Below are 14,697 nucleotides of genomic sequence, written 5' to 3' on the forward strand. Positions count from 1 at the left end.
TAATATATATACATACTGCAGCAACTGTAAGTGTGTTTTATAAAATGTTATAAAGTGAAAAACTGAGATTTCACTTCTCCTCTCCAGTAAGTAGCCTATATTCATGAGGCATGTGATTTTCGGCCTGAAACCGGCAGAGCTTTGCCGCTGAGCACAAGCTTGGCATTGTTTTCTTTAGAGTGGATTTCATCTGCTAAATGATTTTCATACAAATGCCTGAGGAGAATTTATTCCCACAATCCCCCATAAACTGCATTATATTAGCAGCTTAGCGAAAGTACCCGAAGAAGAAGTCAGAGGAGGCTTAAGCTCCACCACCGGCCTGATTGTTATTTTTATTTTAGAGAGAGGGATTCTTGTCAGCGAGGGATTTTCTGCTTGTCATTCTGTACAGGATTTCCCTCAGCCGGGGGAAGAGCACTTCCATTTGGTTTCTGCTAAGTGACTTCCTCCTTTTCTCAAAGGCTGCTGAGAACAATGCATCCAAAACAGCCGGCTGTTGATTTGAGGAATTCCTAAGATGTGGCTGGAAACACATTGGTTATTTATACAGATTTGAATGAAATGGTTAAATCAAGGGGGGGAAAGAATGAATGAAACGTTTAACAATAGACAGATAAGGTCACAAATGTTGTTTTGTTTCTATTCACTCAAAATCTCGTTTCCTTTCTCACATATACACAATCTGTGATCATGTAAAAACAAGGGCCACCCACCTCCAAAATAAAAGACCTGCTATCGCTCACAAATTGATTTACGACCCAATTTCACATATTTTCTGGTCTTCATGCTGAGTTTGTTATGTCTTTTCTTGTTAATGTGACACTATTCAATTATTTTAAATAAGATTGTTTCATAGGGCACACACAAGACCTGCAGTTTTTGAAAGTAAAGGAAGAATAAATAATGAATGTAGATATTTTTCAGCTATCAGCCAAACTACCATATCTGTGACTATACCTGCAACTGTTTTACTGTCCGAAAATGACTGGGCAGTCTTTAAAAACTAGCTTGTCCCTGTTATTGCTCATTAAATGTGACAGATAAGTGAGTTCTGTTGCACTGGCTTCGTGAATTAGGCCAATGTATTTGAAAAGTGGGTTAACTCAGCCCCATTCTGTCCTTTACACTGTGTTTGCCCTGTTTGTGTTTTGTTTTTTTGTCAAGCTGCAGTGAAAGTGAGGCTCAGGACTGTGCCATGCGGTGCCAGGTGGTGACAGGAAGGTACGAGCCTGGTGGGGAACAGCGATGAACCCAACAGGCAGAGTGTCAAACTGGCTTTGACCCATGAAGCTCACTGTTTGACAGACCTCGGATAGAGCGTCCAGCAGAGAATAATTCATGGATCTTGATGAAAATTCATGGGTTAGGGTTAGGGCTGATATTTATGAGTGTGTACAGTTTGGTGAGGATCCAAATCAAAAATCTGGATTAAGTGAATTTAAATATGGTTTCACGTGGCGACTGTTGGGCCTTGAACACAACTGAGTGCCATTCTACGTTTATTAGCAGGACTACACAACATCTACAGAACAGATTTCCATGAAACTTGGTGGTATAGGATTATACATGGGAAAAGAAAGAAGCGACTAAATAACAAAATTTTGTTGTAAGGGTGCAGGATAAAGAAATATTTGCTATTTAAAAAAAAAAAAAAATGTATCTACAGTCGATAGATAAATAGACATAAGGCCAGATAGATGAATAGATAGACTTTATCACTTCTGCTTTGGGGACCCAGACTTTACTAACTTTAAAGGTGAGTCTAATTTAGGAAACAACTACTTTTCTGGTACTTTTACAGTTTGAACATAATTCAGGTCATGGAGGAGGACAGTTAAAGGTTCAGTTTGTAGAATTTACTGACATCTAGTGGTGAAGTTGTGTGTTGAAGCTGAATCCCCCTCACCTCACCCTCCTCTTCCAAACATGAGCTAGAACCTGTGGTAGCCTTCAGTTGTCATAAAAACTCAAAAGGTGTTAGTTTGTCCAGTTTAGGCTACTGTAAACATGGCCGCCTCCATAGAGAGGACCCACTCCCTATGTAAATATAAAGGGTTAATTCTAGAGTAAAGAAAACAACATTTCTTACAATTTAGATGACCACACAAGTGAAAACATCACTAGGATTATTTTATTTTCAATTTCTGCCAATAGATCCCATTTCACTGACAGGCTGGACCTTTAAGACTTTCATGGTCCTCAGGTCCTGGACACATGAGCTGAAACAACGCTCAGGGCATTAGGACCCTGAGGCTGGGGAGGGTTTCCTGCTCCCTCATTATCCAGTGATGTGACAGTTTGACTCAGACTCCAGTGAGAGGGAGGATGTGAGGGGAGAAGGAGGAGAAGGAGGAGGTCTGCGGTCAGTCTGCTGCGGTGCACCCAACTTTGGTTTGGAAACTCCACAGCGATGCCTGTCAAACTCCGCTGCTGCTGCGCATTAGTGCACTTGGATTACTCCTGCTCCTGCGGCGGGGTGTTGTAGGAAGATCAATTCATTCATCTGGATTCAGTGTCCGTGGAGGTGAAGATTGTTTTTTTTCCCTCTCTCTCTGGAAGCTGGTTTTTGCAACAAGCACAAGTTGCCGAAGCGAGTGCGCACACTGGTCTTGGAGTGACTGGAGGCGCACACGTGCACGGACCCCTTCTGGATTCAAGTGTCAAGTGTTGTTTTTTTCTCTCAGGACGATTAAACATGTCTCTGAGCAGGAGCATTGAGTTCGAGCACTTCGAGGAGAAGCCGCAGCGGACGCCCAGGAACAACTCGGCCACCGGGTCCGTGCATCCCGGCTCCAGGGGCAACGGGGTGGTCCCCAGCCCCGCGCACAGTGCGCACTGTAGCTTCTACCGCACGCGCACCCTGCAGTCACTCACGTCCGAGAAGAAAGCCAAGAAAGTGCGATTCTACCGCAACGGGGACAAGTATTTCAAAGGGCTGGTGTACGCCGTCTCCAACGACCGGTTCAGGTCCCTGGACGCGCTGCTCATGGAGCTCACCCGGTCCCTGTCGGACAACGTCAACCTCCCCCAGGGGGTCCGGAGCCTGTACGTGCTGGACGGAGGCAGGAGGATCAGCAGCCTGGATGAGTTAGTGGAGGGTAAGGGTGGATGATGGATGCACTACCTTCCTCTTGTCACCATACATTATGAAAGAGGCCTGGTTGCACGACAGACTAATGTGCATTGATCCAGACATGCAATCGATTATTTTGTTTTGTTAAAAGCTACATTTTGCCTTGAATATTGGTCGATTGGCTCATGCAGATGTGCACTACAGCCTCGGGAGAGTGAGGCCAGGGGTTTTAAAGGTCAGGACATGTGAAGTCTGGCTCCACAAAGTTTCCCCCCCCACCAGAGAGAGTTATTTATCTGTTGTGCACAGTAGAAAACTGTCAATTTATCTCAAGGGAGCATCGCATTATAACGGATTGGAATTGCAAATCTTCCCTCTTCACTCACCCAGTTTGCATCCTTGACATAACTCTTGTGACATGTTTGACCCAGTGCCATGCATGCAACCCTCCCCCCCCCCCCCCCCCCCCCCCCCCCCCCCACACACACACACAGAGACACACACACGCATTCCTGGTCTTTCACTTCCCTCCACGTTGAGTTTATGTGTATTTGATACCTCCTGCCTGGGAGTAAATGTTTGATGACTGTGTGTTTTTGTTTTAAGGTCAATTTGCTGTTAAAGTCTTAATCTCACCCTTGGGGCTTGAAAGATGGAAGATTCCCCCCTTTTCCAATATCCACACTATCCGTTTATTGCTTGCAGTGTAGAGGGGGGCGGGGGGGGGGGGGGGATTAATGGGCTTTAATGGACTGGAAACTGACTGATTGCATTGATATTATAGTTAGAAGTAACAGAACAGAGTCCAAGTTCCCAGACAAATGTGTTTTTTAAAACCACTTTGTCAGATGCAGCCGCGCACTGCAGACACGATTTGAGCACAGTCAGCAGCCCTTTCACTCTCCTGCTGTGTTGCTCTGCCTGCAGGGACAGTGACCTCTCTCTGTAATAAGTTAAGCTTCATGTCTGTCTGCTCTGCGACCTGCCCTGCAATCCTCTTTCAACGTGATGGGGTTACCGCTCGGCCACGCACACTCAGGATCCGCTGACCTCTCGCTGCAGTCGTTATTCTTATCCTCCACGCCGCTCATTTCCTGCGCCATGTCCCCCCTGAGAGACCCGAGGAAGATTTAGGCCAGCAAGTGTCTGATCTCAATTCTGTGGCATCACTACTTTGGCAAACTGCAGCAGAAGTGAAGTTGTTTTTTTTTTGGTGCATTGGCTTGATCCAGAGTTGTACCTCTGACCGACAATTCAACAACTAACTTCGGCCTCGTCTACACTACTGCGGATATGTTTTTGAACGTAAAACAACACTAGTAGCTCATAATGTCTTTAACCTATAACTTTTCTTATGAAATGGTTAAGGCAGAAGAAGCCTGTGAATGTGATGTGGTGCAGTGACGCTGAAGTTGGCTGCAAACTTGTGATTAGACAAAACGTAGAGCGGCCATTGTTGTTGTTTCTGTGGAAATGCACAAAGTGAGCTGTGACATTATGGTTCCCCAAATACTCTGTTGTACATGTGCACATGGATACACAAATACCGGAAATATCGTTTTTAGTGATGCTTTTTTGTGTGTAGATGAGAAGCACGAACGTAGAGGGAAAAGTTTGTTCTGCAAAATATCCGCTTTAGTGCAGACAGGGCATCCGTTAGTGATTTATTTTAAAGGGTCAGTTCACCCAAATCACATAAAAATCCTTGTTCTTTCCTGCATTGACAGTAGGTGTCAAAACATCTCAAACGTGAGACGGACTGCAGGTGGGCCGGCTCCAGCGTCTTGTCCTTGTTTACTCACCCATCCAAATGGACGGAGAGAGGGCACATTACTGCACAGCTCAGCGGTCCGTCCTCCATTGATTGAGGCCTGCTGGGGCTCTTTTGTGCGGAAAGCCAATCAAGCAGCGTTCACATGTGTGCCCCTTACGGCCCGGACGGGAGCCAGCCTGCCAAATTGAACTGCTGCGCTCGTGGAAAACAACACAGGGAGGTAGCAGGAGCTGAAGCTTTGTAGTTTACTGTGCGGACAACTTGCTGACAGTGGAACTCCAGATGGGACAATAACTTTGCATGCTGAAGGGTTTATTTCTAGCAAATGGTGAGATGAAGTCCCCTAATGGGGATGTTCAACTCGGCTAAAGATAATGAGGAATTCCGGCGTTTGAAATATTGTACATTTTATAGCTGTTTATAGCATTAGCCCTGATACAGGGTTGTCACATCATGAGTCACGGTACTGTACCAAATGAGGAAGCTGAATGAGTACTTCCTCATGAGCCCTGAATCACAGAAAATACAGAACTGCCCTCTATTTTCTGTGATTCAGGGCTCGTTCAGTTCATCAGGACGAGAATGCTTCAGAATAAAAATTAATTTATGCTTAACTTGTCTGCAGCACATCCAGAGACTTTCTCCAATGGCCATTTAGAACAAATACAAGTCGTTAAAAAATCTATGTTGCAGCATAATGTTCTCAGTGCTGCCACTAATGGTCAGAAGCTAGAATATATTGCTGTAATCATTGTTTCTACACCAGGGAGATCTAACACCAATCAAACGCCACAGTTTGAGGTTCACCTAAAATTAAAGCAAATGTTTTTTTTCTTTTATGAAATTATTTGATTTCAGGGAATTTCCGAGATTTGTCATCATGGCCTGGAAGTTTATTTTTTAAATTTCAACAGTTGTAAGAGCCCCTCAGTCATGAATGATTTTAAATGTCTAATTTGTAGAGATTTATAGATTTTTTTGCTCCAGGCTAAAAACTGAGCTGCATCCTGAATGTAAGGATGATGGATACATGAAGGTGGATGTTCATAATGCTCGACCTATATATCTATAAATTACTCTGGGATCACTTTTAACAATTCAAATGAGTTTCTTGGACAAGAGAATAAACCAAGGATTGACACATTTGCAAGTGGCACAGATTAGGATTGTATGTCTAATTCCTTCTATACCACCACTGTGAATATTAAGTCTGCAAAACAAAGAATTGAGAATATCAGTGCATGATGGGGTCTCTTCATTGTTTTGGACATGATAAATCTTATACTGCCTCAACACTGTGTTATGATTCCCATTCACTCACATCTATCTACCGAGGTCTTATATTGGTGCCAGCTGTGTGACCACTGCAGTAGGAGCTGGTTAGGCAGCTCTGTTGAGGTCGGCCTCAGCTGTTGTGCAGATGAGGACAGCAGCCGGTGGCGGGCGGAGGAGGCGGCCTCTCGCATGACTGGGAGATGTTGCACCTGAGATCCCCGGGTATCCAGGGAACAGACTTTTCACCAGCTCTGACAGTTTCCCTCAGATGATTGACAGCCCCAGTTTTATTTTGTCCCCCCCCCTCAGCTGCGTCCCAGCTCTTTAATTAGCCTCTGGTTAATTGCAGGCTTAATAAAACCAGGCATCGTGGGACACACTGTCTCAAACGGCTTTTTTTTAACACTCTAGCTCCGTTCATTTGTCTTGATGCATATCCAGCAACCAGAACAAGTCACTATTTACTCAAAGGCAGCGGAAATGGTTTCACAAACAACATTTTTAAAAAGTTATTAACTGACATATTTGTGGGGTTTGTAGGATTTAAGGATTATGCTGCTTTGAAAACGAACATGTCTGTTTGCTCCATGGCCAACCTCATTATAATCTCTAAAAACAGATTGAAAAGGGTCAGTGTTGCCAGATGTACGATAATTATTGTATTTGTACGATACATTTTGCCCTCTGTGTGATAATTTTATCATTTTGTGACACTTTTATGTATTATCAGTAAACAGTAACATTTTATTTCGGACTCGGACTGTAAACAGTGAACGGTGAACAGAAGATAGTCTTGGCCCAGATATCCACCGTCTGCACTGGAGGCCCCAAAATGTTGGCTGTTGCCCCCACAGGCTAATTCTTTGTCAGACGACAGCCAATGGGCTCAGAGATTGACCTAATTACTATGCAGTTTTCCTAACATACCACACCCCAGCCACTGGGAAGTTCTTATATTGCTGCAGTGAACGATATGGCAAAAACAATGCTCCACTATTGGATCCAATAAATGTGATCAGGCTATTCATTATGCAGAAAGAGGAATTATGTCTGCGCCTGTTGAGCAGTAGCTTTACTCTTCAAGGACACTGACATACTTTAGAAATAGAATGCAGCCACGAGAGAAAATATGTGTCACATTCTTACTCATGCTGAAGAAACACGTTCGGCATTGAGGAACAACAGTTTCTCAACACTCACTCCACAACAATCCCCCCCACACATTCTTGCTGTGGTGTTCATTTGACCAGCCAGCCCCCTGTTGTCACACGACTTTGTTCTTGAGGGGAAACATTTGCGTGTTAACGTTTCCGATGGAATGCTGGCAGATGAAACAAAATGCTTTGCTTTGGAGGGAGGCCAGTGCAGCAGCTCGGCAGCTGAACGGTACGAAGGGCAGTGTGTTACGCTGGACCGGCCTCTCAATGTGCCTTTCTGTTCCAACTGAGGAATGTTAACTCTTTGTCGTTCGTCTGACGCAGAAGTGGAAGCGGTATTTATGGTGCATTCCGTACGTGTGATGCATGACTGTGTGTTTTGTTTCTTGGATGTGAATATGTGTTGACTATATCTACCATCAACTTTCTGTCCTCCTCCAGGTGAGAGTTACGTGTGCGCCTCCAACGAACCCTTCCGACGTGTGGACTACACCAAGAACGTCAACCCCAACTGGTCGGTGGGCTGCAAAACTGGCACCTCGCGCTCCCTCTCCTCCCTCATGCTGCTGGTGCAGCGCGAGTCCAAGGACTTCATCAAACCGAAGCTCGTCACCGTGATCCGCAGCGGCGTCAAACCGCGCAAGGCCGTTCGGATACTGCTCAACAAGAAGACGGCGCACTCCTTCGACCAGGTGCTCACCGACATCACGGAGGCCATCAAGTTGGACTCGGGAGCCGTGAGGAGGCTGTACACGTTGGAGGGCAAGCAGGTCAGTCTGTCAAGGAGAATACTTGCTTGTGACACTCAGTAGAGCGCAAAACCTCCGCCAAGGCCCAACAGTTAAATCAGCCTTCACCATATTACACACATGCATAGATATGAGTCCCCTAAATATGCCTGATTTCAATCAACATTAATACAAATTGCATGAAGTTAAATGTTAAACAATACACGTGGGGTGTGGTAGAAACCAGTTATGTCTTATATAAAATACAGACCCAATTAAAACAAAGAATAAAATACAAAACATACAAGAGCTTTAATACAGGTTGTATATTATTATAATAGAGACAATTGGACATGTATAAGTATAACAGAACATAAATACAGAGAGGGAAGAAAAGTCAACAAACACCCATTTTCCCAATCTTAAAGCAAGTGATAGAAACATTCTTGGATCCACACCTTCATCCAGATCCACACCCCAATTGAATGGGTTCTTACCAGGCCTATACTACATCCTTGCACTAAGTTTCATGGTAATCCATCAAGTAGTGTTTGCGCAATCCTGTTTACAAACAAACAAACAAGAACAAACAAATGAACAAGGGTGGAAACATAACCTCCTTGGTCTGAAAGCATCATCCCTGTTTGATTTACAACCGTATCCTCCTGTGTAGATGACAATAGCAAAACCATCCATAGAAGCAAGGTACTTTCTGGTTCCTGCCAATCCATGAGCTCACTGACTATCATTACATAACCCGGCCGTTACAGAGGGAGTTCCCTGCATTGTTTTCAGAGAATATGAGGTCGGACGATGTGCACATGAAAACCAGATGGGCCTGCGGGGCTGAGCGTTTTAGCCGAAAGGTTTTATCTCCAGAAACCGCTGTGATTTATCGGCTTCAGCTGTGTCAGCAGCGGAGGTAATCACATCGTCCTTAATCATCCGTACGTAATTACACAGCCACGGTTATTTCAACAAGGCGCTAATGAATACACTTTGGAGTTCAGGCCTTTTGCTATAACCATCAGTGTGGTGTCCTCCACACCTCATGAAGCCGTCGGAGGCTGTTTTCGCTACAATCTGATCCCTCTGGGACACGTCCACCGCTGTAACACAGCTGAGATTCTCATTGAGGGTCCCTGGTGGTGGGAGACGAGGTGAGCTCCAACACACGGTGGCCCTCGTCGAAAAGATTTATGTCAATGTGTCCTCATCTGGGAGACTCCTTACATTATGATTATTAATTATATTGTTTTAACTCATCCCGCGGAAGTGATTTAAACAACTGCAGCTCATGATAAATGTCGAGGATGAATTATACTTAAATAAATGACACATCACAAAGGAGGAAATGTATAAAAGTTACATTTTCAAAAGAATCTTTTGAACTTGACAGGAACTTGAATGAAAAAGTTAGGTCAACTTATGGCAGATGTGAGGTTGTGTAAGGGCTGGAATGCATTTATGAGATTCACATCATATTTATGTATATAGAATTCTATTGTCAAAACTTTAAAGGACTAAACTTTTGAATGCAAAGATACAAATACAATTATTTTCACCAGTTTCAAAGGTTTTATAGCAAAGGACATAAAACAGACCCCTGGCTAATGACAGAATGAAAGTTTAAAAGGCAGGGAATATAGCTTAGACTTTTAAATGCAAGAAGAACTTAAGTAAGTATAATTGCTCCCACATTTCTGCTCTGCACTGCCTGAGGGTGCCTACAATGGATTTTTGAAATGCCTGAAACACATCAAGAGAACCAAATATGATTATTTCCCCTGTGACGCAGCAAATGGTCACATTGAGCTTTTTAAACTCATTGAGACGTTTCTTGAATCTGCTCGTGCTGTTCGTGCGTCAGTGGATTTCATGTTCGATTTGCCTGTTTACTGTCGGTGTAGCAGTGAAACCGTGTTTATGAACAAAGGTCAAAATGTTCACAAAGACTTTTCTCATAAAATCTAAAACAGCTGTTTAATTGTTAGTGAAATTGAGCTGTATAATTAAATGAACAACTCCACTGAGCTGCTGATTATTGCTGAAATAACTTTGACGTTAAGTGTACATGAAACGGAAAACAATGTCCTCATTTAAAAAAAGTAAAGTCTGAAAAGCAAAAGAGCTGCTGTTTGTTTCCTGTGAGCCGACAGCAGGATTTCTGACAGTCCAGATAAGTGACTCATGAGAATAGTGATTCTTATCTCCCCTGACAGAGCCAGACCAGCGTCCTCTCTGTCAGGCCAGCACACAACAGGAACACAGTTTATAAGGGTTTGTCAGGGTTATTTAATAGTATCCAGAATGTCACTGTATATTTAACTTAATCATAGCTTAAAGTTTCCTGTGCTGGATGGTCTTAAACTTGTTGTTTGTTTCTGTGACTGTGGAGCAATGGTTTGTCTGAACCCTGAGAGAAAATTAGCCGAGCCCGACCCAAACATGACGGGTATTGTGTTGTTTGTGTCTGAATAAATCAAGTAGAGAGTCCAGCCAGCGAGACCAAACCCGACCCAATCCCAGATATCATTTAACACTTTTGTCCAAACCCAGCTTGACTTAGGTCAGGTGTCTACACTCTAAGATCAGGCAGATCTGATGCAGTAAGTTCGTGTTTCCTTTTCCTTCTAGCTGCGTATTTATCTTTCAAATCATCAATCAATCATTTCAGTTGTGATTGTGGAGAGGCACTCTACTATTTCAAATGACACATCACACAACTCACGCCGACCACATCGTGTATCTTCTTCAGATCCTCACCACAGGATTTTAAACGATAAACACATCAGCCATTAGTCACAGCAGTCTCTTATTTCAGCGTCATTTGATGAATGATATCTTCTTTTCCTGGAACATGAATCCATTCATCCTTCAGTCTGACACTGTGAAGTTCTCCTCATCAGCTGGAGGCAGTGGTTCTGTAGTTAATCTTCACACACGGTGTCACCAAGTGCTCAAGTCCTCCACAGCATTTACTCCTTTGGATACAAGCAACAGATTCCAGATTCAATAATTCATTTTAGAGGTGAATGTTTACATGTAGGAGTCAGGAAGTGTTTCTGATGATGATTCAGTGGATTTGAAGCCTGTTTGGGTTTTTCAACAGACGCCTTTATCATTCTGTCTGAAAACCTTCATGTGAAAAAGTTACACGCACTTACAAAATGCTTCTTCTCTTCTGGAGCAATTTTCTTCAGGATATTCTTTTCAGCAGCAGACAGAATTTGTGTTTCACATCTGTCAGTGCAACGACCCTAAGGCTACAGCGAGAATGTTCTCGACATGATGTCTTTTGCTTTTGACCCGTGTTCGTCTCTCGGCTGCAGCAGGATTGTCTCAGGATCGAATTAAAAGTCTAATTGGAGGGTTTAACCCATTAAGCCTGTAACTTGAACCAAAGCACGGAGCTGGACACCTGGCAACATCCTGTCCATTGCAGCAGCAGTCAGATCACTGGAAGTCAGTGCGTGCTCTCTGTAATCTAGGCTGAGGGGATTCTTGTTATTCCCAGTGCAAAATAATATTTCACATATGTCAACATAGTCTTTACTTCTTCTGTATGCATGTTGACTACTTGTGGAGCGGACTTGTTTGTGTGTAACCTCTCGACACTGATGAGCCTCCTCACAGTCCAAGTGACGTCATACTGGCGGACACACAAACAAAAGGCTGTTCTCCACTTCCATCGTTGTTCTATGTTCCTCCAAGACATCAACTTTTTATGAATAGGAAATAAATAATGTTCTCTTGTCAGCCAATTTATCGAATGTTTAAAAGATGAATCTAGTTTTTGGGAGATTTGTGTCAATCTATAAAGGAACAATGAATTCCTAAGTTTATCTGAAAATTCAAAAATCCTGCCACATTGACGACATGCACCAAACTCATGAATGTGTCAATATATAGTGATTTTTTTCCTTTTCGGTTTAAAACTAAATAAGTAAAATGACTAATTTCTGGTAGAGGTGCTGGACAGTGTTTTATATCTTGGCTGTAGAGCAGAGGGCGTTTCCTAATGTCAGTTCCTATAACGACAACACAAACATTTTGGGATCCATGTTTTCCTTCAAACCACCGAGCCGGACCAGAGAATCGATATCTGTTTATCAATCTCAACCAGCCCAGAGTGTAATCAGTATATGGTAGAGTTCACTGGAGGCGAGGGAAACGTTTTCCATCCGAAGTGAAAAGAATATTCTGTTGTGTGTATTTGGAAATGACACAGAAGGCACAGAAACGGACACCAGACCAATAACACTTCTGTGGATGTGCTCTCCACACACAAAGATACACACTTGTTACAGAGACAAGGCTTTTATATCTGTCATTTAGATTTTTATGATGCACTCAGTTTTATTATGTTCCTAATAAAACAACCTTGCAGTTATCTATATAAAAAGTTATAATGTTGAGTTTTTACCGGCGCTGTAGTTTGTGGTGCTGTTAAACACAAAGATGGCTCAGAAGGCTAAACTGACTTAGTGTGTGTACAGATTAATGTAGCAACTTTGTTCAGTTACTCAGCTCATAAATGAATTATATTATAATTCATAAATACAAACAAATCATCTTTTGGTTTCGGTGTCAGTGCTTCATTTAAGGTGTGTATCACCAAATATTATCAGGTCTTTAAATGAGAATCACAACATAGCAGTAACCCATGGTAACCAACTAATCCCATAGATTCTATGAAAAGCTTTACTTTGCACTCCTAGAAAGTAAAGACTACACCCCCCCCCCCCACACACCCCCACACACAAACCACACACCCCACACACCCCAAATGCCTTCCAGCAGCAGCCTGCCATCTGCTCCTCCAAAAATCAAATCACAGGTCCCAGCCACCCGGCAGCCCCCTCCCGCTGGTACACACACACACACACACACACACACACACACACACACACACACACACACACACACACACACACACACACACACACACACACACACACACACACACACGCACACACACTTGCCACCACCGGATAATTAGACTTATAACCTGGACGGGGCGTTAAAGTGCAGCTGTCAGGTGTGTTTGTGTTTGTGTGGGTGTTTGTTTGTGTGTCTGAGCATCTTCACACAACACATCTCTGTCCACTCTCCCTCCTCAGACTGAATGTTAATTGTAGTTGTCGGTTATCGGGGCCAAAAGAATCAGCTGCTGCTTTTCAGAGAAAATCCTGTTTTACATCTCAAAGCTGAGCGGGCAGGCAGAAAATAAGATTTCCCTGTCTTTTCATTGTTTGATCAATGAATTCATTAATTTGGGGAACAGTTAGAAGTTCAGGACTCGCTAGACTCTCTCTATTTTATGTAGAAATCATTCAGGAATAATTAAACAGTGGAAATGGTGATAAAGAGGAGACGCCCTGTGCCATAAAACAGAAGGAGCGAGGGTAAATATTTGAAACACTTTTGTACAGTGCACAGAGAATAGATAGAAATCCTGAAACTCATTTGCCTTTCACAAACCTTTTCACCCAGTGATGTTATCGGGATGACAGCCAGTCTGCCCATTAACCAGAGGCCACAAGCAGAACTAGACCATTTAGACTGCTGAGCTGTGAGGGCTGAAATACTTGTCTCTCTCTGAAATCTTTCAAGACCTTTTCAGTTTATACAACCAGCTGAGGAACGGAGACGAAATGGGACAGTTGTATTGTATCTTCTGTAATAATCTGTAGACACGGGTAAGGAAAAGCCTACAGGATCAATCTTGGTCTATGAAAACAAAAATTCACACTCTTCCTCCCAATCTTTATCGCTCAGTCTGTTCAGTTCATTTGAGTGAAATTCTTCCGGGCAGGTGCATCAGAGCTGAAGGTCACTCACAGGTCTCGGCACTGCAGCAGTTTATAATTGTCCCAAACAATTTGACACCACGCTGTGAGTGAGAGCTGCAGAAAGGCAGAGTGAGAAAACTCCATCTACTAAGGCTCCATGCGCGATTCTTAACATTGTTTTCATCAGGCTATAGTTGTTTAGATGTGGGGAGGGGGTGGAGGAAGGAAGGAAGGAAGTCTTTATGTAGTTACCAACAATTAAAATCCCTTTAAAACCATTAAAAACACATGTTTAGACCAAAACCTAAACTGTCCTCAATGTATCTACCAAATCCATTTTAAAATGTAGCTTCACTTTCATCATTAATATATTCTATTCACTTCTGTGCACATTTATTTGTACCTTTAGGAGCAAATACAGAAAAACTCAGTAGTAAAAACTTAACAATTACTCACCGACACGTCACATACGATAGAAATTTAGCACTGGAAGGATCACAATTGCACAGCAAGTTGCGAAGTGTGATGCGCAGTGATCCTTCTTTAAAAGGTTATATCTCTTTTCGAGAAACTTAATGTTTTCTGTCATTATCGCACCAGTGGTGGACACGGGTCACTTTCTTATTAGTCAACCACTGTGCACATGAAAAGAAAGTTGTTTTAGTAAATACCCTGCACCACATAATGACGAGTTCCTTAGTGAAAGTTGCCCCTTGAGCAGCTTAATGAAAATCCTCTGAGAACCATATACAGTTATTATTCCTGACACATTACAAAGAGAACAGCAGGAGTTGGATGGTTCCTGGATTTCTGAGTTTTGGGGGCATAGTCTTGTACGAGGGGGGAGGGGGGGGGGAGTGAGTGGACGTTGGTTAGCGTGACATTGATGCAT

The 14,697-nt window shown here is 43.1% G+C and overlaps 1 protein-coding gene across 13 annotated transcripts in view; it reads left to right on the forward strand.

Moving 5' to 3' along the window:
- The first annotated feature begins 2,165 nt into the window (after positions 1 to 2,165).
- dclk2a (doublecortin-like kinase 2a) overlaps positions 2,166 to 14,697 on the forward strand; it is a 48,331-nt gene continuing 35,799 nt past the window's right edge. For 2 of the 13 annotated variants that reach the window (XM_034585926.1, XM_034585953.1), the window contains exons 1-2: positions 2,168 to 3,101; positions 7,724 to 8,052. In XM_034585926.1, the coding sequence (XP_034441817.1) occupies positions 2,699 to 3,101; positions 7,724 to 8,052 (732 nt within the window). In that variant the 5' untranslated portion in view covers positions 2,168 to 2,698. Of the gene's footprint in view, positions 3,102 to 7,723; positions 8,053 to 14,697 lie in introns of all 13 variants that reach the window. The other 11 variants (XM_034585936.1, XM_034585912.1, XM_034585897.1 and 8 more) reach the window with 8 other exon arrangements.

This window comes from Hippoglossus hippoglossus, chromosome 1, assembly GCF_009819705.1.
Source record: "Hippoglossus hippoglossus isolate fHipHip1 chromosome 1, fHipHip1.pri, whole genome shotgun sequence".
Classification (NCBI taxonomy): Eukaryota; Metazoa; Chordata; class Actinopteri; order Pleuronectiformes; family Pleuronectidae; genus Hippoglossus; species Hippoglossus hippoglossus.